The 23,378-nt window shown below is 51.6% G+C and overlaps 2 protein-coding genes across 7 annotated transcripts in view; both read right to left on the bottom strand.

Moving 5' to 3' along the window:
- ITGAE (integrin subunit alpha E) overlaps positions 1-9,294 on the bottom strand; it is a 67,721-nt gene extending 58,427 nt beyond the window's left edge. The window contains exon 1 of one of the 2 annotated variants that reach the window (XM_021067683.2): positions 8,808-9,294. In XM_021067683.2, coding sequence (XP_020923342.2) covers positions 8,808-8,841 — 34 coding nt within the window. In that variant the 5' untranslated portion in view covers positions 8,842-9,294. The remainder of the gene's footprint in view (positions 1-8,807) is intronic. The other variant, XM_084985394.1, reaches the window with a different exon arrangement.
- A 4,095-nt stretch (positions 9,295-13,389) lies between these two features.
- The window catches only part of NCBP3 (nuclear cap binding subunit 3), a 36,887-nt gene continuing 26,898 nt past the window's right edge, over positions 13,390-23,378 (bottom strand). Inside the window, exons 11-15 of one of the 5 annotated variants that reach the window (XR_014821571.1) lie at positions 22,524-22,678; positions 20,618-20,783; positions 19,228-19,386; positions 18,607-18,768; positions 13,390-14,810 (exon numbers count right to left, since the gene is read on the bottom strand). Coding sequence is in view for 3 of the 5 variants with exons in the window: in XM_084985537.1 (XP_084841663.1) it covers positions 18,660-18,768; positions 19,228-19,386; positions 20,618-20,783; positions 22,524-22,678 (589 nt within the window). In the remaining 2 variants the exon portion in view is untranslated. Of the gene's footprint in view, positions 14,811-17,975; positions 18,095-18,261; positions 19,391-20,617; positions 20,784-22,523; positions 22,679-23,378 lie in introns of those variants that run through there. The other 4 variants (XR_014821570.1, XM_084985537.1, XM_084985536.1 and 1 more) reach the window with 4 other exon arrangements.

A 23,378-nucleotide genomic window follows, 5' to 3' on the forward strand; every position in this document is an offset into this window, starting at 1 on the left:
ATGGTGATGGGTCACTTGGATATCAACATTGAAAAAAAAAATAATCTTTTTTTTTCTCTTTAAATGATTTTAATTTTTTCCATTATAGCTGGAAAAAAATTAATCTTGACTCCTCTTTCACATCATACACAAAAAATCAATTCCTCATGGACTGAAGATTTAATGTGGATTTAGAGGTACTGTATATCTAAATATGAAAAATGGAACAGGAGTTCCCGTCGTGGCTCAGTGGCTGATGAACCCGACTAGCATCTGTGAGGATGTGGGTTCGATCCCTGGCCTCACTCAGTGGGTTAAGGACCCGGTGTTGCCGTGAGCTGTGGTGTAGACAAGGCTCAGATCTGGCGCTGCTGTGGCTGTGGCAAAAGCCAGCAACTACAGCTCTAATTCAACCCCTAGCCTGGGAACCTCCACATGCCCATGGGTGTTAAAAAGACAAAAGACCAAAAAAAAAAAAGAGGGAACAAAGCTTTTAAGAGAAAACAAAGGAACTTGGGATAGACAAGCATTTTTTTAAACACTGAAAAACACTGGTCATAAAGGAAAGAATTGATACGCTGAACTTCCTTGCTCTTAAGAACTTCTGTTTATCCAAAGACACCATTGAGAGAGTGAAGAAGTGAGTCACAGAGGGGAAAAGATATTTGCAACACACATATCTGATGAAAGATTCATATCAGAACATGTAAAGAATTCCTACAGATCAGTAAGAAAACAGCAGGCACAGTAACAGAAAAAGGACATTTCACAAAAAGAGATCACACAAACGGCCAGGAATCTCATGAGACGGCATCATCCGACGTCCCAGAAAGGCAAATTAAAATCTCTGTGGGACACCACGACACGACCACCAAATGGCTGAAAGGAAAAAAACACCGAGCAGGAGAGCCTTAGCAATGACGTGGAGCAACTGGAACCTTCGCACACTGCTGGTGGGAGTGTAAGCTGGCACGACCCCATTAGAAAACCATTTGGCCGTTATCAATGAAAGCAGAGCATATGCATAATTCATGACCCAGCAATTCTACCCTCGGTCATAATCCCAACAGAAATGTGCTCATATGTTCCCAAAAAGATATGTACAAGAATGTCTGTAGCCTCAATAACCCCAAACTGGAACAAGCCAAATATCTAGCAACAGTAGAAAAAACAAGACACCTGTGTCTATTCACCAATGGAATATGCTGGGACCAGGAACGTAAGCCACAAAGTGGCTGGATCTCACCAACACAAGGTCCGAGGAAAGATGCCAGGAACGAATCAGAACAGAGTACACATCTCCACCTGTAGCAGGTTCAAACCGGCAAACTCATCCATGGTACTAGAGGTCAGGAGTGTGGTTCCCCTTGGGGGTAAGGTAGTGACGAAGGGGGCCATGGGAGGTACTTCTGGGATGCTGGTAAGCATCTCTGCTTCTCAAAATGGGTATCAGTGGATTTGACTTAACTTGAAAATTCACTGATCCGAATTTGCCCATTTTTCTACATGTTGTCTTCAGAAAAAGTTTACTTTAAAAAAGATAGTCGGGGAGTTCCCACTGTGGTTCAGCAGTAAAGAGCTTGACTAGTATCCATGAGGATGTGAGTTCAAGCCCTGGCCTCGCTCAGTGGGTTAAGGATCCAGCGTTGCTCTACACTGTGGTGTGGGTCACAGATGAGGCCCAGATCGCACGTGGCTGTGGCTGTGGTGTAGGCTGGCAGCTGCAGCTCTGATTCAACCCCTAACCTGGGAACTTCTATATGCTGTGGGTGTGGCCCTAAACAGACGAGGAAAAAAAAAAAAAAGACAGTTGGGTGGGGGGAGGGATAAATTAGGAGTTTGGGGTTAACAGGTACACACTGCTATATATAAAACAAAAAACAAAGATTTACTGTAAAGCACAGGGAACTATATTCAATATCTTATAATAACCTCGAACAGAAAAGAATCTGAAATAGAATACACACACGCTTATATATATAAATAACTGAATCACTTTGTTATACACTTAAAAGAGACACAGTACTGCAACTCAACTGTAGTTCAGTGAAAAAGTTAATAATAATTGCAAGTGTTTGAGGCACATTGAATACACAAAAACCAGGGGTTCATAATGATACTTAAAGGACAGAGAGAACAGGAGAAAAAGAGTGTATATCTATGTATGAGTGGGTCACTTTGCTGTACAGCAGAAATTGGCACACGATTGTAAATCAACTATACTTTAATTTTAAAAATCCCCAAAAAAAAAGAGAGAAGACAAAAACAAGAGTAACCAAAACACTGCACTGTTCCCCATTAGAAGTAGTGAAGGCATCGTCCCCTTATTCTGAAGATTGGCTATTAAAGTATGAGGTAATTTCCTTGTCTTTCCTATATGAGCTGCATTTCGGGGTCACCAAGTAGTCCTAGTTAATGAGAAAGTTCTATACAGAAGAATCATCACTAATCAATGTGGAAGGAATAACAATCATAAAAAGACAATTTTGCAAGCCATAAAGAAATACAATAATTAAGTCAGGTTCCGATCATCAGTGGATGAAACTACTAGATGAAAGTTTGAAAGAGCACTTTAGGATTAGGCGGACCCCCCCCCCCCCAAGCCCACTAGTTCAACTTAGTTTCCCTAAGGGGGAATCCCCCGGCATATATGACCCCTAGTGGGGCCCCATAAGAAGAGTACTGAGGCCCAAGACTCTGCATTTCTAACAGGCTCCTGAGCAATGCCCAGGCTGCCAGCATTAAGGCCACACTGACAAGCAAGGCTCTTTTTTTTTTTTTTTTTTTTTTTTAAATCTAGGGCCGCACCCATGGCATATGGAAGTTCCCAGGCTAGGGGTCTAATGGGAGCTGCAGCTGCCAGCCTGCACCACAGCCATAGCAATGCCAGATCCGAGTCGCGTCTGCAACCTACACCACAGCCCACGGCAACGCCGGATCCTTAACCCACGGAGCGAGGCCGGGGATAGAACCGGCCACCTCATGGTTCCTAGTCAGATTCATTAACCCCTGAGCCACAATGGGAACGCCGTTAGAAGCAAGTCTTTAAAATTTGTTGGCTAAGGAAACAGAAAGGAGGAGTGAGAGAAATGCAGGAACTATGGAAAAATCCCCCCGATTCTTTAGCATATGCTTGCCAAAAATTAAATCTGAATGAGCCCAAATGCCCCTGTTGCAGGACGTGTACAGGGTGGAAGGACCCACCTCACTGAGAGGAAGCGGGCACCCGAATCCTGAATGAAGATGTTCTGTAAGCCAAGCCAACGAGCTCTACAGTAAAGCAGAGACTTGAAAGAGACAAAGTCCCCCAAATGGGCAAGGGCGCCACTCGAGACTGAGAGGCACAGCGACCACACGTGTGGCTCTTGTTTGGCTCTTTGGCTCTCACCGAATATAACAACTGTTCAAAATAGGCACGCTGAGACCGAGAGATCTGAATACGAACTGGGTATTCGATGATACCAAAAAACCACTGTTACTTTTGCCAGGCGATGAGAACATTGCGACGGTGTAAGAAAACGTCCTTGGGCTTCAGAAATGCATATGGAAGTATTTAAGGGTGAAATGACTGATGTGGGGGATTTGCCTTCAAACAAGGCTTCTGAAACACGAGCGCACAAATGAATCACCCAAGTGATTAAATCTTCTTAAAATGCAGATTCTGATTCCGTGGGTCAGGAAGCGGGGCTGAGATTCTAGTCTAATGAGCCACTCCGTGATGCCAGGCTGCTGGTCCCCAGATCAAACTGTGAGCAGCCAGGCTGTACAACCCTTTGGTAAGGAAAACAAAAGGGGACAGTAAAACACATGCAGCAAAGGCAGCAAGATCTTGATAGCTGGGTCATCTAGGAGGCAGGGATATTGGCTTTATGCTCAATATCCTTATTTTTACAGATGCTTCAAATTTTGTTTAAAAAAACCCACCCTTCTAAAGGCTGTTGGAGCAGGCACCCTGTGAGAGGGCAGCTTCTGCTCTCTGTGCCCGGTCCCTCTCCGTAAGCCTGGCACAAAATAGACATCAGTTCTTTATGCTTTCCCTTTATCCTCTGCCTTGCCTGGAATGATTTGTGGTGACTCATAAAAATCTACAATGTGCTAAGATAAAGCTTGTTTTAAGATGATGGGACAGGTGAAAAAAACTAAAAAGTGAGAGCCACCCCCTTCTTACAGGGGGTGACCGGAAGGCCTTCTTCCCCCTTTTTACTGTCTCTATGACTTACAGACATGAACCGAAACCCCTGCAGTAAGTTCAGTCTCCTGTCCTGAGCTTCTGTGGCACCTCCCTGCCCTGCCCAGTGTCCCCTACGCCAGCTCTGCTCTCCAGCTCTAGACCCCACTTCATGAACACATCCGCACACCTCCCACCCCAGGGCCTTTGCACAAGCAGTTCCCTCTGCCCAGCATGCCTTCCTCCCCGATCTCCCACCCCATCCTTTGGAGCCCTGTTCAGGCTCTCCCTGCTCCAGGAGACAGAGCCACTGGTCCCTGAGCCCCCTTTGGCATCCTGTGGTGTCTCTGCCTGGTTCTGACTAATCATGTCTGGGCCAGACTGATCGGTGATAAAGTCTGTCTCCCCAAAACTATAATCTAATCTGAGTCACCCATGACACCCCCGACCACAAAGCCCCACTCAGCGCAGGGCCAGGCCCAGATGAGGTGTCCTGGAAACATCAGAAGGGGTCAGAGATGCCTCACCGCCGCCCTCCACCTCCTCACCCCCATGTTCACTTTGTTCCCTGAGCGGTGGGAAAGGGGAGGAGCTAAGATGAGACCCTCCTGAACCACCTGCTCTCATCCAGGGGCTATACTCGGCTGCTGAGGCTCAGAGAGGTTGGGCGATTTGTTCATGGCCCATCAGCAAATGACAATCTGCAACTGGGGCTCAGATCTGTCTAATTCTAAAGCCTTTAGTCAAAGCTGGAGGCGCTGAGGGGTTGCTGTAATCACAGAGCAGGTTCCCCGTTGTGCCAACAGCTCACTGAGCTGGGGCAGAGCTCTGGGTTAGAGAGCTGGTAATTAGGTCAGTGAGAACCCCAGGGGAGGCGTGAGGACGTGTGTGTGTACACAGGGGTGTCACCAGGTCTGCTGAGCTTTCCCAGGCATGGCTTGCTTTGCTCAAGCAGACTCCCCCCGGCCCCTCCATCAGGTCACCCCTCCCTTTCCACTTCCCACTTTGAGCGAAGAGCATGAGCCCCAGAGGGAGGCTGTCCCGAGTTCAAACCCTCACTTTGCCACAGAGCCCCTAAGGACCTTGGGCCTGCCACCTTGCCTCCGTCTTCCCACCTGTGATGTGGGGCTGTGCAGACAAAGTGGGGCAATGCGGGGCGCGGCGTCCGATGTGTGGGGGGCTCAGCACACGGTGCTAAATGTCAGTGGTCTAACCACAAGGGAGGCCCTGTCACGTTCTCTGTCTCAAGCCCCCTTCTCGGGCTGTCGGAGGTGACAGACCCTCTGAACCAGTGTCTGTCACCACACCGCCCACAGGGCTGCCCCCCCAAGCTGTCCTCGGCCACACGGGCCCCTGAGTCAGAGCCTCCCTCCACCCTGTCAGCCACCACTGCTCCCCTCCAGCTCCTCCCCCCGACCGCACCAGGCATTTTAAATGTACATTTTCCCAGCAGCGTTCTGGGTTTAGCAAGCGGAACCCAGGGGACAGGGTTTGCCTGAATGTAGTCAAGGAGCCCAGCTGCAGAACTGGGCCTAGACTCCGCCACCCTGACACCCAGGCCAGGGCAGCCGGCGAGGCCTGCGGGGAAGGCTCAGGCCTCAGGCTGTCTGTCCCGTGGGGTAGCTCACCATCCGCCCACCTGTCTCGGCCTTTCACGTCCAACCTCACCGTCTCCGGCCCAAACCTCAACCCTGAGCCTCCCCCCCAGCCCCCCTCACAGGCTGCCTGATGACCACGGCTCGCAGGTCTGGAGCAGACTGCGCTGGGCTGTGTGAAGCGCGCCTGTGGATTTGCCTCCTAAATTTCTCGTAAGCGTCCCCTCCTCCCCATGCCCTCCCGCCAGGCCCCCTGGCCTAGACCGAGGGCAGCAGGCACCTCACTGGCCCCTCCCTCCCCTTCTTCCAGGACTCTGCCTTCCACACAACAGGCAGGTCTCATTGTCACCACCTGGCTCCAGGCCGGCTGGGCTTCCCACTGCCCTGGGGGTGAGGCCTGAGCTCTCTCAGCCTGGCATTCTGCCCCTCCAACTCCCCACCCCAACTCTGCACCTCCCCAGCCTGACCCCTGCACGGCCCATCTCCTCCCCACAAGCCAGCCTCCGAGAGAAGGCGAGAGGTGGCTGGTTCCCACAAGGCCTCCTCTTCACACCTGCCTGGCCCGCAGCACTGCACATCCGTCCTGCCTCTGCCGGGAATGCCCTTTCCCCAGGCTCTGGGCGTCACCTGAAGGCATCATCAGCGGGCCCCCAGGCTGGGGATAGAGGGTCATTGTGTGTGTGTGCGGGCTGCTTCCCCCCGAGCCCAGCGTGTCCTGGTTGTGGGGGGCAGGCGACATCAGAGCAGACAGCCTTCTGTTCCCTTCACCTTGCACCAAAAGACTCCTCACACCCACATCTGTCCAGGCTGCTTCTCTTGCTCGGAAAGCCTCCTTCTCACCCCCGGACGCCAGTCTGCACTTGCCAAAGACCCCCACAGCCTCTGGGCCACCCCGGACACTAGTTGCCCTTCCACAAGGACCAACGTTTGCTATCACACATTTGCACACCTAGGTGCGGGATTGTGCCCTGGGCTGAACAAGGTGTGACCTTTCTGCTCCCCCGTAGGGTCTTGGCTGCTGCCTGCAGTTGGTGCAGCAGCAGAGCTGGCCCTGGACTTCTGGCTCCTTCACCACTGTGAGGTTTTTCCAGCCCACAGCATTGGTTCCCTGCTTCACACATGTGAAGCAGACTCCGTCTCTGAGACCCGGGGAGGAGAAGTGAGCGGCTGTGGTCACGGAATGAGTCGGGGTGAAGGCAGATTGCGGACAGCAGGCTGCACGGCAGCAGAACGAAATGGGCAGCTCCAGGGTTTCAGTGTGTGTGTGTGTATCTGCATCTGACTCACTTAGACAACTGACATCATCTCATCGGCTCCCACAGGTGAGACGTGGACTTCACCATAGCAGGCACTTGGGTCAGGCCAGGTACGGTCTAGATTCTCTGCCCAGGCCCAGGATGCGGGCACAGGATACAGGGCCCTGGGCCTGGGGTCACAGTCTGAGGAGTTCCTCCACCCTCCTCAGAATCTCCTTGTCACTTTCTCAGACTGTCCCCAGCCCCTAAGACTCAGCGCCAGTCTCACCTCCTCCAGGAAGCTCTTCAGGATTGGTCCCTCCCCTAAGTCTCGGGCTCTCACAGCTTGGAGCAGAACGGTCACAGCACCATTTCTCCCATTCAGACAGGAGCTACTGGGGCCCTGCGCTCACCCTCGGCCCATGGCACAGCCAAGCCGTGGGCTAAGTCACCTCACGGCAAGTCTGCTCCATCTTGCTCTCTGCTGTCCATCTGCCTGGGAAGTGCCTCGCTTCAGAAGGGGTTTGATAAATGTCATCTGGATTGACCTTGCTGACAAAAGTCGGTGCTGCAGTGGTCCTTCCAGAGGCCACAGGAGACAGATGAGGAGCCCAAAGAGACACCAGGGTTAGTGACCCAGGCCGTGGTTATTTTAGAGCTGGGAGGGGGCAGAGGCCTGGGCTTGAGCCCCATTTCTAAAGATACATGCTTGTAACCCTGGCCTCAGTCCCCGCCTTCGTACTGGGAGGGGGTGGACCAGGGTCTCGTCTAAGCATCTCCTCTAGACATTCTCGGTGATGGGGGATCAAAGCCATAAGCCAGAAAAAGCCTGAGACTTCCTCCACACACCACATGCAACTGAAAATAAAGGGAAGTCTAAACTCAAATAAGGAAAAGGAAGTTCAACCAAGTTTTGATGACTACTTTGATGCTTTTGAAATATCAAATATTAAAAGGTGTCCAAAATGTGTGCTTTGCTGGTGCTCTGGCCTGCCGCTGGGTATCTGGCACCATGGTGGGTGCTACATCTGAGCCCCCTCCCCCACGGCCTCGGCTCTCAGCCACCCCCTTGCTGGCCCCCAACCGATCCTTAGAGAGAACTCGGGCTCCCAGGACCCCTGAAACGACACCTGCCTGGCGTCCAGTCGCATTCTTCCATCAAGCTGCTGACCAGTGCAGGAGGCCCCTGGGGCTGACCAAGCTCAACCTCATCCCTGGAGCTGGGTGGGCAGGGGCAGGCTCCCGGCTTGGCTTGGCCCCAAGGGGCTTCCATGGGAGTGTGACAGCCCCCTCCCCCACGCCGGCTCACACACCAGAAGAGGTCAGGAACAGGAAGCAGGTGTCTCCCATGTGATCCCCCTGTACCAGCAGCACGGCCCGCTGTCTCTTGTCAGCGCTCACCTGCTCACAGGGTCCTCACCCTCCTCGGCTAAACCCCTGGTCTGTCTATAAAAGAAGGTCTGTAAGACAAGGGGGTGCTGCGGGGCGGGTGGGCACCGCCAACCTCCCGCACTCTGGGCACAAGCTCGGCACAAACTTGAGGGGCTGCCTGGAGTGGGTGCCGGGGGAGAGGGCGCACACGAGGAGGGGAGGGGGCAGGAGGAACAGGAGGCAAAGCTCTGGAGTCCAAAGCCACATGCTGTCAGCAGCCAATAAAGCCCAGAGGCCCTTCCCAGCCTGGGGGTCTGACCCACGGAGTCCCAGTGTCTCCTGGGGGACGTCCCCACACTTTCTCCGACCTTGGGCTCCGAGCCCCACCAGACACACACGACAGACAGGCTGTGCTGAGGGCACAGCAGCCCTGCGGGGCAGGGGGCGAGGCTGACTTACTGGTCATGCAGAGCAGAGTGTGGAAGAGCCACATCTTGGCCGGAGCAGAGGCGGTGGCGTGGGCCTCAGCCTGCTCAGCTTCCCTCCTCAGCTCCTGGGCTCGGGCGGCCAGGAGGCGGGGACAGAGGTGCACACACAGGCAAGGACCACAGGCGCTTTCAAGTAGACACAGACGCCCCACTCTACACAGTTGGCTGCGTGGCTGACTCAGCAGCTGTGGGCTGGGTCCTGGCAGCCTAGAGACACCTGCCAGCCCTGCCCCATCACCCACACTCTGCTCACGGAACCGAGAGCCCAGGCTTGGCCTGGGAACAGGGCTGGACGTGCTCAGCTGATGTTCGAGGTGCAGGAACAGTATTAATCCAGCCGTTGTCTACCATCCATTAGGTGAGTCCCAGCCCCGGCCCCAGAACCCACCACCACATCCCTCAGCCCAGGGTCCCTCTCACAGGAAGCGTCGCCATAGCTGGAAACGGCTCCTGCACCTGGCCTGCCCCCTTGAGGCCCTGAGACTGTGGGGGGCCAGGTAAGAGAGGAAAGACCCGAGACTGAACCACTCTCTCAATTCAGCTTTGGCTCCAATTTTTTTTTTTTCTTTTTAGGGCTGCACCTGCGGCACATGGAGGTTCCCAGGCTAAGGTTGAATCGGAGCTGTAGCCGCCAGCCTACACCACAGCCAGAGCAACGTGGGATCCGAGCCTCGTCTGCAACCTACACCATGGCTCACGGCAACACCGGACCCTTAACCCACTGAGTGAGGCCGGGGATCGAACCAGAGTATAGTTGTCAGATCTGCTTCTGCTGAGCCATAGCAGGAACTCCATGTGTTCTCTTTAAAATCTGGCCATGGGGGGAAACGTGGTGGGGAGGGAAGAATGAGGAGGATGGGAATAACAAACACACAACTGCATAAAATAGAAAATTAACAAGAACCTACTGCACGGCACAGGGAAATCTAGTCAACAGCTTGTAATAACCTATATCAGAAAAAAAAGTGGGCATACCTATAACTAATTCACTTTGCTACACACCTGAAACTAACACAACATTCTAAGTCACCTCTAGTCCAATACAATTAAAAAACAAAACAAAACAAAACCAAAACCAGCACTGACCACAGGACCACGATGCTGGAGCTAACGCAGCAGAGCTCTGGGCTGCCGGAACAGCTGACATCTGACATTCCAGACACCTTTCAGCACGGCTCTGAGCCAACCCACAGCCCAGAGGACATACTGCCAACACCCTGCAGTCAGATTTAAGTGTCAGCTTCACGATCTGTCAAGTTTTCCTTGTGTGACCATGTCCGTCGCAGAAGGAAGTCTCTCCTGCACCCCTGCTTCCCGGACGGTTTGTTGGAAGAGCAGCGCAGGGCTGCCCCCAGAACTCGGTAACGAGGGCCTAGGTCGGCACGGTCCAGCACGGTCCAGCACTGGCCACCCCTGGCAGCTGAGCCCTTGAAATGTCACGAGTCCCCGAGGAACCGAATTTTCAATTTTCTCTCATTAATGTACCATCAAAAAGGCAGAGGACTCTATGTCTCTCTCATATGAGTGTCTCCATCCCCAGGGAAAGCACTTCACAAGTGTTAAGACAGGGAGTTCCTGTTGTGGCTCAATGGCTTACGAACCTGACTAATAACTATGAGGATGTGGGTTCGATCCCTGGCCTTGCTCAGTGGCTTAAGGATCTGGCACTGCCGTGAGCTGTGGTGCATAGATCGCAGACGAGGCTCAGATCCTGTGTGGCTGTGGCTGTGGGGTAGGCTGGCATTTGCAGCTCTGATATGACCCTTAGCCTGGGAACGTCCATATGCCACAGGTGTGGCCCTAAAAAGCAAAAAAAAAAAAAAAAAGTTAAAACAAGTGTGAAAACACAGCAGACAATGGTGTTGACTTACTGACTAGATGAAAATTTTGTTTTGTGTCTCCCTCACAGTGAAAGCTTGCTTGACCAACGGCCTGTAAAGATGGGTGTTACGTACAACGTTCTTGCATCATTTGCTGAGGTCTGACCAAACCCCTGCAGCCAGCATGGAGAGCTCCTTGATGTCACACAGTTGTCTGAATAGACATTACGAGGCAGTGTTTTTCACACTGTGTGCCAGCCAACAGAGAAGTGACACAGCTGAAACTCCGAAGGTCTGGGGAGTCACCCACCAGGTCACAAGGAAGAGACCATCCCAAGGCGACTTACCCTCATCACAGGCCCAGGTCCTGGCTGTCTCCCCACACTCTGGGGCACTGGCCCCCAGCAGGAGGGGGCAGCCCCAGGCCGCAGAGCAGAGCAGCGGCAGCAGGGCCAGGCGAGGACCAGGCCCGTGGGCCGCTGCAGGTTTCTGAGAGAAGCAGGACGTCGGTTTGGAGTGTGAACTTCTGGACCTCTCAGGAAGCCAGGTGAGGCCGGCGAGGGGACACTGTAACAGGAGCAGGGCATTTCCAGCATCTTCAGAGACTTCCAGAATGCTGACTCCTCCTGCATCCACCTAAGATCTATTTTCCAAGCTTGTGGGTGCCAGCATGGCAGACCCCTAGTCATGCACACACAGGGGCCTCTTCTGATGGTAACTGCTGTCCCCACAAACCCAGATATGAAGGCCTCAAGGCAGAGCCAGGCTGCGCTGTGCATCGCTCCCGGCTCACAGCGCTGAGCACAAGGCTGGGCATTCAGCAACTACACATGTATCTAAAAGGAATGTGAAAATGGCTCTGACTTAGTTTACGTTAAACGTTCTGTCAAGGACCAACTTGGGAGGTATTCTACAACATAACTGGACTGAACTCTTCAAAAACGTCACTCTCATAAAAAGCAAAGGAATTGGTCCAGATACAGGAGATGAGAGAGAGGATATTAAATGTAGTGTGTGATCCTGGATTGGATCCGAGACCAGCAAAAAAACTGCTTTGAAAACATTATTGCGGAGTTCCCGTCGTGGCACAGTGGTTAACGAACCCAACTAGGAACCATGAGGTTGCGGGTTCGGTCCCTGCCCTTGCTCAGTGGGTTAAGGATCTGGGCATTGCCGTGAGCTGTGGTGTGTGTCGCAGACGCGGCTCGGATCCCGAGTTGCTGTGGCTCTGGCGTAGGCCGGCGGCTACAGCTCCGATTCAACCCCTAGCCTGGGAACCTCCATATGCCGCAGGAGTGGCCCTAGAAAAGGCACCAAAAAAAAAAAAAAAAAAAAAAAATTTATTGGGCAGCTGGCAAAGCTGAAACACGAAACCACAGATCAGATGCGGCTGTGCCAATGGGGTAAAAAGTACACATGTCCTGAACCGATGACAACACTCCGGTTATAGGAGAGAATGTCCTTGTTCTTAGCAAATGCACACGAAGATATTCAGGGGAGACGGGACGTAACTCTCAAAGAGCTCACGGCAGAGAGAAGGGGGAGGCTTTAAAGTCGGGGGGTGGAGAGGTCACGTCCAGCACGAGATAAAAGGGCAAACTGCTTCGTCTTGAGCGTCAAAAGCACGATGTCAACACTCAGCACCCTGCCTCGTGGCCCTCGGATGCTGGAGATGTTTCTAGTTACCCACTTGCCGTCTGAGTCCTAAGAAGCTGGGAAGAGGGCATTGGGAAGAGGCACTGAGACAAGAGACAGGGCTGCAGGGGAGGACAGGGTGGCAAAGGGGCGCCGGGGAAGACCGCAGAGCAGCAGAGATCCCCCACCGACCAAGTCAGGAGGGAACGCAGATCGGGGCCTTGCACGCGAGCCCGCCTCCGATCCTCACAGCCACCCTACCTGGCCATCCTGCTTCCACAGGTCAGGAGGCTGGCACGGAAAGGGGTTAAGTCACTTGCCCGCGGCCATGTGGCTGCTAAGTGGCTGAACTGGGACTCAAACAGCTCTGTTTCCTCCCGTGCAGGGGCCTTGAACAACTACACACCCTACTGTCTTCAGATCCATGGGTCTAAATCCCTCCCGGTACCTGAGATTTAAAAAGCAGGGATCTTATTCCACGAACACATCCCGGGATCCTTGCATCACTGGGTGCCGTGGACTGAGCAGTGTCCCCACCTCCCAAAAGGTCCCCAGGAGTGAAGACACTTGCTTAGTCTTTTCCAGTCTATAGATGAGACAGAACGAGTCTCCCAGGCTCCAGGCCCGATCCCAGTTGCCACCCTATCTGACCACCCCCCAAGACTCGGTCCCTGAGCAAGAAGTGCTGTCTCCTGCTCACAGACCCTCTGAGGAACCCTTGCCAGTAACAAGGGGGAACACATCACGACAGCCCAGAAGGGGGCAGGAAGGCCACGGCACCTCTCCTGCCAGTGGTGTGGCCTCGTGTCCTCACTCATCTATTCTGCGCCAGAGCAGGGGTGACCGCCCGTCTGAGGTAACACCGAGTCTCCACTACTAAAGACCGTCCTCCAAAGAGGGCCTCTGGAATGGCTCCAACAAAACCAGGCGAGAACCCCGGGACTGGTGCTGACTTTGGTGGGTTCACACCCAGCACAGCAAAAGCTCACAACTCTCTAAAGTAAGGTTTTGGGGCAGCATTTCCCTAACTGCTCCCAGAAACATCAAAGTTCCGTGAAATGTTCATAGAATTTCATTTTTTAAAAAATGCTGCAGTACTTTTTCTTCTTCTAAGATTTATTTTATGAACATGTAAGAAAAGGCCTACATTACTGTTGGTCAGATTACGTTAACAGTCTGCCTCGAAGCCAGTATGCTGTTCTCACAATTATCAAAGAAATTCTGCCCTTTTGGTTCAAAGAAAAAAATCATTTAAATTCTAATTTACTCCTTGTTATGTAAGACTGAAAACCAAATACTTACACGTCAAACTTATTGTGCAGCAATTAATCTGTGAGGCCATCATCTGCTGTTACCTTTCATCCAACTTGCCTGTCAGCATTTCACCGTAACTTTTTTGTCTTTTGTCTTTTTAGGGCTGCACCCGCAGCATATGGAGGTTCCCAGGCTGGGGGTTGAATCGAAGCTACAGTTTCTGGCCGATGCCAGAGCCACAGCAACACCAGATCCGAGCTGTGTCTGGGACCCACACCATGGCTCACAGCAACGCCGGATCCTTAACCCACTGCGCAAGGCCAGGGATCAAACCCACAACCATATGGTTCCTAGTCAGATTCGTTTCCACTGCGCTGAGATGGGAACTCCTTACCATAATTTTTAAAGTGCCCCGCGTGCGGGTGGAAAGGCTACTTTAGGCAAAAGAGCTGCTGCCGGAACGAGTCCTATTTCTTTGGACTGTTGCCACTTTGCGGACCCCTTGGATCAGATGCTAAGACCTGGCCCAGTGGTCCCTCTTTGGGGCCTCTCATCCACCTGCCAGCTTCCTTTCCTGCTCTCCTGAGGGCAGATGAATGCTTTCTAAAATATCCTGGTCTATGTGACTGCTACATGCCTCTCCAGCAAAATCCTTGTAGAGCTGAGTTAAAAGCTTCAGCTCAGATACAGCCAAATCATCAAAATTTGAATTTTACAGAGGTCTAATTAGTGAGATTCTTTCTTATGTAAATACAGTTTATGCAGTGGTGAATAACCTGCCTCTCAAGCAGACTAGCCTGCAAACAAGGTACCAGTCCTGGGTTGGGTTACCACGACTTATGCATTTACTAAACACTTTCTAGGCAACATCAACTCTGGACTGGCCTGGTGGGAAGAACAGAAACAACAACATGGAGATGCCTGCTTGTTAGGGCTGCTAGCAGAGAAATCCAAACATGAACATGAAGGGTTGTGTGTGCAAGGCAGGACCACGAGGATGGGCCCGGAGGAGGACCCTGGGGCCTCGGAGGTCGGAGCCGTTCCTGCAGCTGCGGGATTCACAGCTGGGGACCTGCCAGGTGCCAGTGCGGTACCTGGACTCGGGACCTCCCCAGACAAGCCAGATGTGGCCCTGCTCTCACGGAGCTCACAGTCTAGCACAGCGACGAGGCAGGAACAGGGACTTCCAATCCAGTGTACAGGCTTGGCGAGAACAGATCTGGCATTCCACACACATTTCACTTGAGCAAACAGATGGTATTTGTCTGAAAAAGTTCGGGAAAAAGAGAACAACCTTAAGCCGAGTGGGCCCTTCCATCCATCTGTCCCTCCACTCCCTGCACGGACAGGCAGGGGGGCCTGACGCGGGCTGGTGCCCGGGTTGCTCCCGTGGCCTGTCTCAGCTCCCAGGAGCCTCTTCACAAGCCAGCTGCTCACCTGAATGTGAGTCTAATGCCTACAAATCAGTGTCCCTTACACAACACGGCCCTAACTGCAGGGCAGCCACTTCTCCTGCCGTTCAGCCAAAGACGACACCACGATCTACTCCCACGTGGCCAGGAACCGGCGACCCCGGACCTCGAGACAGTGGGCTTCCACACGGCACCTTCCTCGGGGTTCCCGAGAGGAAGCGTGGTTCTGCTCCGTTTTTATCCTAGGCGTGACTTTACACGCTAACCCTGGAACGTAAGGAGACTCCTTTGTGGGACACCCAGCAGGGCCCATGGCTCGGCTCTGGAAGGCGCCGGTAGCTTCCTGAAGAGGTCGTAAGGCCTTGAGGATGAGGAAGAGAGAAGAGGGCCTGTGTGTGCATCTCCATGAGGGGAGGAATAGCAAGGAGCAGAGTCTGGGAGGCTGGAGGGCCTGAAAGGGGCCTAGGGAGCTGGTGAGGAGAGAGCAGGGAGGATGCGAGAACCAGCTGATACCGACCAACCTTGCGACCTGGCAAAGGAGTTCAGAATTCACCCCAACAGCAACGGCGCAGCTTCGGAAAGGTTTTAGGCAGAGGAGAAACAGGAAAAACCTTCTTACAGGATGTTCTTCCTAAACCAAATGAAGGATGTCTGGTATCATTAGCCATCAGGGAAACACAAATCGAAACCCTAACCAGAGACCAATTTTACATCAGAAAATAACAAGTGTTGATGAAGATGTGGAAGAACATAGCAGAGGGGGAAAAAAAATAACCCTTTGGAAAAACAGTCTGGCAGTTCTTCAAAAGGTTAAAGAGAGTTACCATATGACCCAGCAATTCCACTCCTCCATATACAAACCCCAGAGTAATGAAAACAAATATCTGTCTAAAAACTTGTGTGTGAATTTTAGCAGCATTATTCATAATAGCCAAAAAGCAGAAACAACCCAACTGTCTCTCAACTGATGAACGGATAAACGAGATATGGTGTATCTGTACAATGGGCAATAAAACCAACATGAGGTACTGAGACACGTTACAACACGGAAGAACCCTGAAGTATGTTCAGTGAAAGAAGCCGGTCACAAGGAGCCAACAAAGCATATGATTCCCCTTTTATGAAATGTTCAGAACAGGCGAATCCACAGAGACAAAACTGGTTGCCAAGGAGAAAAAGGGAATAGGGCACTGCTCATGGTACAGGGTTTGTTCATTTTGGTGATGAAAACAATCTACAGTTAATGATGGGGCCGCACAACTCTGTGAATATACTAAAGGCCACCGAAGCGTACACGTGAAATGGGTGAACTGCTCTGGGTGAAATTCTATCTTCATACAGCTGCGGACACCAAAGTTCACGCTGGCTGCGGCATGCAGAACAGAGAGGGAGAGACAGGGCAGAGGAACCAGTGAAGACGCAAGACAGGGGGTGGGATTCAAGGGAGCAGACCAGAGGGGGCCAGGGGAGGAGTTTCCACCTGGCCGCGGGCTCCGCCAGCTCTCCCAAGAGGGAGAGTGGAAAACGGAAATGAGGTATATCTGCAAGTATTACGAAGCAGCAAAAACGTACCTATAATCTCCTGTGTAAAGACCAAAAGGAAGAGAGAAAAGTGCGGAGCCCTGTCGCCTTCACGCGAGGAGCGCCCGGCCAGGGGACTGCCCCGACTGTCCATCCTTGCTCCAAACCCCAAAGAAAGGCCCTGGGCATCCAGAGCAGCGGAAGATGCTGCAAGACCTGAGAGCCTGAGTGTGGGCTGGAGAGTGAGAGGCCGAGGCCAAGAATTTGGGGAAATAATCTTACCATCTTTAAAGGTGATTTTCACGGTGCTACGTGTTTCTGAGAACTGCAAGGCTGCCGAGGTGGGCATTTTTCTCCGTTAGGTGACTTTTAACTGCACACCACGACCCTTCCTGAAAGACTTCCTTGGCCTCTGCCAGGGGACTGGTGAAGGCTGAAAGGCTCTGGGACAAACGGTGGGGAAAGGTCATGCCTGGGAAACTCGAGAGAGTCTAAGAAGGGATGTTTTCTGAACACCGCAGAGCATGTCAGCGGGGACCCTGACCACGGGGACACCTTTCTTTCTCTAGGAGACTCAGAGGCTGCAACGGGATGGGGGTCAGCCCCTGCCCAGCCCCCAACTCACACCCTCAGCTGTCTCCCTGACCCTCCCTCCACCTGCCGCGGACAGGGGTGCTGGCCAGCCCGCTGCAGCCACAGCTCCGGGAAGAGCACACCACCATGGATGCACCCAGAGAGCCAGCAGCTCTGGTACCAGCCCATCCGTTTTCTAGAAGGGGAGCTGAGACGCAGGCCCACGGAGCAGAGCCGGGGGGTGGTGTCCAGGTCTCTGATTCAGGCGCTTGCGCTTCTCACGTGACCAACCCCCTAACTCCTGCCGCCTCCTTAAGAACCTGGCTCTCAGCTGCCTGCCTCACGGGCGAAGAGCTCAGAAACCTTAGGTCTCAAGAGGCAGAGAAACCAGAACCAGTGCTTTCCGAGAATCCTGTTAGAAAGCTCAAACATACAGTTACACTCTCTAACCTCCCTACAGGGAGGGGCAAAAAGGGGGTTAACCAACCAAATGTTGACAACTGAGTTTTTGCGGCAGCTCCCAAGTCTCACAGCCCCTCCTTCTATTCACAACAGCCTTCCTTCTGCCTTCGGTCACACCCCGGGGCAACCAACTCGCAGTGACCACTGGCTCAGACACGAGCAAAGATCTCTCGAACCCTGAGCTCTCACAGCCCCTCCTTCTATTCACAACAGCCTTCCTTCTGCCTTCGGTCACACCCCGGGGCAACTAACTCGCAGTGTGACCACTGGCTCAGACACGAGCAAAGATCTCTCGAACCCTGAGCTGCAGGAACACTCCAGACAGGCGAGGAGTCACAAAAGGGACAAAGGATTATTCTCAGTAACTCTTAAGCGCTACTGAATCAAAGTAAAGCACTCTTATTTAGCTGGCAGAGAAACACAAACACCACGTACTTCAAAATAAAAATCAGACAGGGAGACAAAAGAAACGACTGCCTTTTCAAGGCAAAGCAATCCAAGCAGTTTAGAAATAGGGGAACTACCATTTCTATAGCCATTACCTTACTTGTCAGTTCTGAAGATGTCTTCAGGCGCTAGAACTTGGAGACAGAAAGAATAAACAGCACTGCATCACTTCTGAAGTGATAACAAACAACAAATTCCCACCTTAGCTTCTTCCCCCTACAGTGGCCAAAAAACAAGCTGAGCCCTATGTACAGACTATACAGCTGGATCATTTAAAAATAATGAGACTCCTCTCCTTGCCTTCTTCCCAAGTATAGAATATATATTTAACAGCACATAAGAAGACACCACTGGAGCTTCCCTTGTAGCCAACAGGAAGTATTTTCACATATAAAATTAAAAATCTTAACTTTTAAATCATTAATATTTTTAAACATAATACAGACTTAAAAATTGTTCAACATTAACCCATGACCCCACCCCTAGCACAAAAATCCATCCCCAATCCAGAAGTCACAGTTTTTGTTCCTAAAAATCCCAGAGCACTGAACTTGATCTTCGCTTCACGCGGAGCGCTACCGAGGCCCTAACAGAAATAAATCCCCAGGGAGGAATGAGGCGCGATCGACGCTGCAGCTCTGTCTACCTGGCGGCACTGGTGCACCTCTGAGGTCAGGTCCATGAGGCTCGGCCCCCACACTAGGGTCCTGGAAGGGTGAGCTGGCAGCTTCCCTCATCTTCCCCCTCGAAGGCTGTCCAATAAGCACCTGGGAATTGACTTTTCTTGAGAAAAGGGTGCTGGGAACAGCTGTCAGGGCCAAGGCAATAGTGAGAAGTTCAGTTCTCTGCTCTTTGGATGAACTGTGTAAAACATTTCTTTTAAAAGACACAATGTTAAAAATATTAAGAAAAATGTCTACAAAATCTGGAGGGCTGCCTTTTCCTCAAAGGGTAAAGCTTGTGGGGCGGCGGGAAAAGAACCGAGGGCCCAGAACTATAACATCTGCAGCAAAAGATGAGAGAGATGCCCTTCAAAACACGTCACATTCTTAGGATGTCCTGCTGATGGAGCAAGAGCGGGTGTGACTGTGTAAGACGAAGGGGCGCCAATGCCCGCAGGCAGGGGTCCCCCTGCGCGCCCCACCCAGCGCAAGGACGGCAGGCTTTGGGGCAGCTGCCTTGGCTCCAACGGCATCATGACTCTGCCTCTGAACCAGAGCTGCTTTCCCGACTAACTTCAATCTGGAGAGATGGTAAGTTATCTAACCGGCTCTTCTTTTGGCGAGACTGTTCTTTCTCCTTAATCAGAGCCCCCCACGCCCTCTGCAGCTCCGAGTCATCCTCCTCAGTGCCGGGCGTCCTGTGATCCACTTTCTTCGTGTTCTTTTCTTTGGTCTTGGTTGCAGATCCTAAGCGAGTCCATAAACTACCTGTTTGGGTGAGAAGGCATTTCAGCTCTGGTAGTCGATGCTGAGAAACAGGGCTACTGTCAACACCTGACATGCAAGAAACACGGGGGGATCTGTGGCACTTGCAACCACGATGCAGACCTGGGCAGACGGCCTCATTTCTCTGGTGCGGTGTAGACCGAGGGGACTGGACCCAGCAGGAGACTCTCACGGCTTGCGGATATGTGCTTCCCACGCTAGCCACACAGAATCGCCTGGGAGCCTGCTTATGCTACACCTGCCCTCTCCCGGGGAGACTCCCCATGCTGTGCACAACTTCATTCTGCCAGGAGTGGGCCATTCCAGATCATTCCCAGGTAAGACTTTGGGCAAACTGACAGGCCTGCTATGCTCTCTGTAAACTTTCAGATTCTGACCACTCTTCATTACTTTTTTTTAAATTTTATTTTGTTCTGTTCTTTATCACTTTATTTATTTGGGCCACACCTGTGGCATGCTGAAGTTCCCAGGCCAGGGATCAAACCCGCACTACAGTAGTGACTAGAGCCACAGTGGTGACAAAGCTGGATCCTTTACCCACGGAGCCAATAGGGAACTCCATTATTTAAAAAATATTGATATTTAATAGAGAAATACATGTTTTGAATTCCATAGGATAGTCACACTCTAAGACAATTTAAAGTTTTACTTGTAAAGACAACAACAATGTGGAAAAATGACTATGATAAGATGATACAGGAGTTCCAGTTGTGGCGCAGCAGAAATGAATCTGACTAGTATCCCCGAGGATTCGGTTTGATCCCTGGCCTCGCTCAGTGGGTCAGGGATCCGGTGTTGCCGTGAGCTGTGGTGTAGGATGACAGCTGATTCCACTCCCTAGCCTGGAAACATCTATATGCCATGGGTGTGGCCTTAAAAAACAAAAATAAATAAATAAATAAATAGCTTAAAAAAATGCCGCAGGAACAGAGCAGGACATGTATACAGGCAAAGACTGGAATAGCATCTATGAAACCATGCGCTAAATAGAAAGAATCAGGGGTGGGTTTTCTTTTTCTCCATTTTCTGTATTTCCCATTGTTATCATTACGATGATGGCGTGGATGACAATGATTATAACGGAAGAGGAAAAATAATTTATTCTTGTCTTACGCTCTTTCCTGCCTTCTGACAGCGAGTGTTTCCACGCTCGCCCTCGGTGTCTCTGCCCTGACCCAACTCCCACGCCCATCACTTTCAAGTGTTTACCAACCTGATTTCTTCTCCCGAGTATCCGAGTAGAGGCCTTTAACGTCTTGCCTGGGAACGCCGAGCCTACTATGGACATCAGAAAAGGGCTCTCTCCGAACGACCGGATTACTACTAAAAGGCTTTTCTGGAGAATATGGTCTTTTTCCTAATCGCTGGCGTATATCTACAAAAAGAAAACACAAAGTACTACGGTGGCCACAGGCGTATGCGTTGCTGTCTGTACTCACCCCGAGGTCTCTACAGGTCCTGGTGCAAATCTCCCCGAGTAAAGGCATGGGACCCGACACAACCAAGCTTCTAAGAGCCTTCCCTCTTCACAGTCAGCCTGGACCCACCCCCCCAGCAAAACTCGAATGAGAACCCCCGGGGGCTCAAATAGGGAAAAAAATCTAGGCCAACTGCTCCAGAAAGGAATTTCTGAGACAGAATAGACTGCTTTCTGTGTGTGTGTTTGTTTTTTAAAAGTAGAATCAAGCATGGAATTCCTGTCGTGGCTTAGCGGTTAACCAACCAAACTGGTATCCATGAAGACATGGGTTCGATCCCTGGCCTTGCTTAGTGGGTTAAGGATCCGGCGTTAGGTCAAAGAAGAGACTCAGATCCCACGTTGCGGGCAGCTGTAGCTCCCATTCGACCCCTATCCTGGGAATCTCCACATGCCATGGGTGCGGCCCTAAAAAGACAAAAAAACAAATAAATAAGTAAAGTAGAATTAAGCAGAGCAAATAGTTTATAAACATTTCAACTAACAACAAATACTGCGAGCTCCCTCAGGGTGGAAGCTGCAGTCTTTAAACATATAAGAAGTTCTCAATAAAACTATTACATTTTACAATAAATGTAATGAGCCTGACAAAAAGCAAAGGATCAAAGGAGTATGTCCCAAATGAGATTGGTTTGTCTTGTAACCACTGCCTCCCACCCCCGCCTTCGGTCCAGGAAATCTGCCTGTCCCCTGAGCTCCCTCTCACAGGAACAGCACAACAAAAAGGCAGACAGGAGTGGCTGTGCTGACCTTTCACTCATCCTGCTCTCCGAGAACAGCGTCCCCGTCTGCCAGCTGCTCAGGCCTGAGCCCCTTGGCTTCTCTCCCTTTCCTGCCACACCTCCCAGGGCCGAGTCGTCTTCCTTGACACGGTGTGCCGTTCCCATCAATCCTGTCCCCACTGTCCCTGACCTAGGTCAGTCCTTGCTTCTTACTTAACTCTCTATTGCACCCTACCCTGCCACCAAGTTCTTTCTGCAACAGAGAGAACATCATGTTACCACCCACCTCAAAAAAATCAGGTTGGCCAACTTAGAGCCTACGTCCTCTGCAAGGCCTCGCTCTACAGCCACGACCTCTGAGAAGCCTCCCGCAAGAGATCTTCCCCCAGGTGGCCGACCGCCCCTCTCTGCTCCCACAGGCCACCGCTTACAGTGTCCCCCCCTCTGCTCTGGGTGTAATTATCCGAATGGGGGCTCTACTGCTTTCCATCTGCGTTCTGATGATGAGTTCGCACCCCCTGCAGAACTCTGACGCTCCTGGCACCTGGCCCTGGCACACAGCGAGCAGGGCCGAGGATTCACTATAAGCCTGTTTGCGCATATAAACTAACCAGTTCAAATGCTTAACCATTTACACCGCAACCCAACTTAATTTCTACTGTCCTTATGTATAAAGTACACCAATGACATACAGGGTAGAATAACTGTTTGGGACAAAAATATTGAAAGCCAGTACTGCAAAGGTCTGATTAAATTTCACGTCCTAAAATCCCAATGCGTAACCTAAAATTTAGAAGTGATTAACAGCACAACTAAACTGGTCCACAAATTATAACATTTTATCCAAGAATCTATCCCTGCCCCGAATTCCTTTCTGGAACTCAGAATGAAGCCCAGAAACACAACGGAACAATACCTGTTTTAGTATTGCTGCTTGGTGGCCGTGGACGTGTGTGCTGACGTTTTTCATCTAACAAATGTCGGACATCCGCAAATTTCTCAGGCGGTAATTTGTTACCAATTCGGTTTTTTATATTGCTTGTGGATAGAGTGTCTGCCCTCATGGAGTTCCTTGAAAAAAAAAAAAGGGCGGGGGAGGGGCCCTCGTAAACCAACTCGGCTGTGGAATGACACGAACACGACAACCCACACACGGTGGAAGAAACCTCATCCGATACGGCCGACATTCACTTACAAACACCGCACACCACTGACTATTCGCTTACAAAAGTCACGATGAGCCTGCTGTAAAGAGGCCGGCTGGCGTGAGCAGATCCCTGAGTTTTCCGGAGTGGTTTCCACACGCGGTATCTGTGAGCGTCCACAGAGCAGGTAACCGCGAGTCCCCTTCTCCTGGGACTAACGCCACGGAGAGGCCGGCAAAGGGCCAGAGGCCCCTGCTCGCCCGGACTCTGATCTGGTTGTGGTCAAGACACAACAGAGTCTACAATCCCTTTCTCTAAAAGGCAGACGTCTCTGTCAAAGACCCCTCCCACTGTGTTAGGGGACGAGCCTTACTCTGGCAGCCATCGGGAAGTTCTCTAAAAACTGAAAGTGAGCATGTGAACAAAGCCATACAAACAAACCAGCTTCACAGTGTTTTCTTCCCTTTTCCCAAACACACCGCTACGAGCACTCAGAACACGCCCGCCTCCAGCCCTCTGAGCCGGGCCTACGCCGTCGGCCCTCAGGCATCTGCTCAGTTCCATGGTCACCCAAGAAAAGCATATGAAAATAGGCATATTTTTGGGCCTATGAATAGCAAAACTCA

This window comes from Sus scrofa, chromosome 12, assembly GCF_054392235.1.
Source record: "Sus scrofa isolate SSC_HxYL_T2T_F1_AM1 chromosome 12, Sscrofa_HxYL_maternal_Yorkshire_Landrace_v2.0, whole genome shotgun sequence".
NCBI lineage: Eukaryota > Metazoa > Chordata > Mammalia > Artiodactyla > Suidae > Sus > Sus scrofa.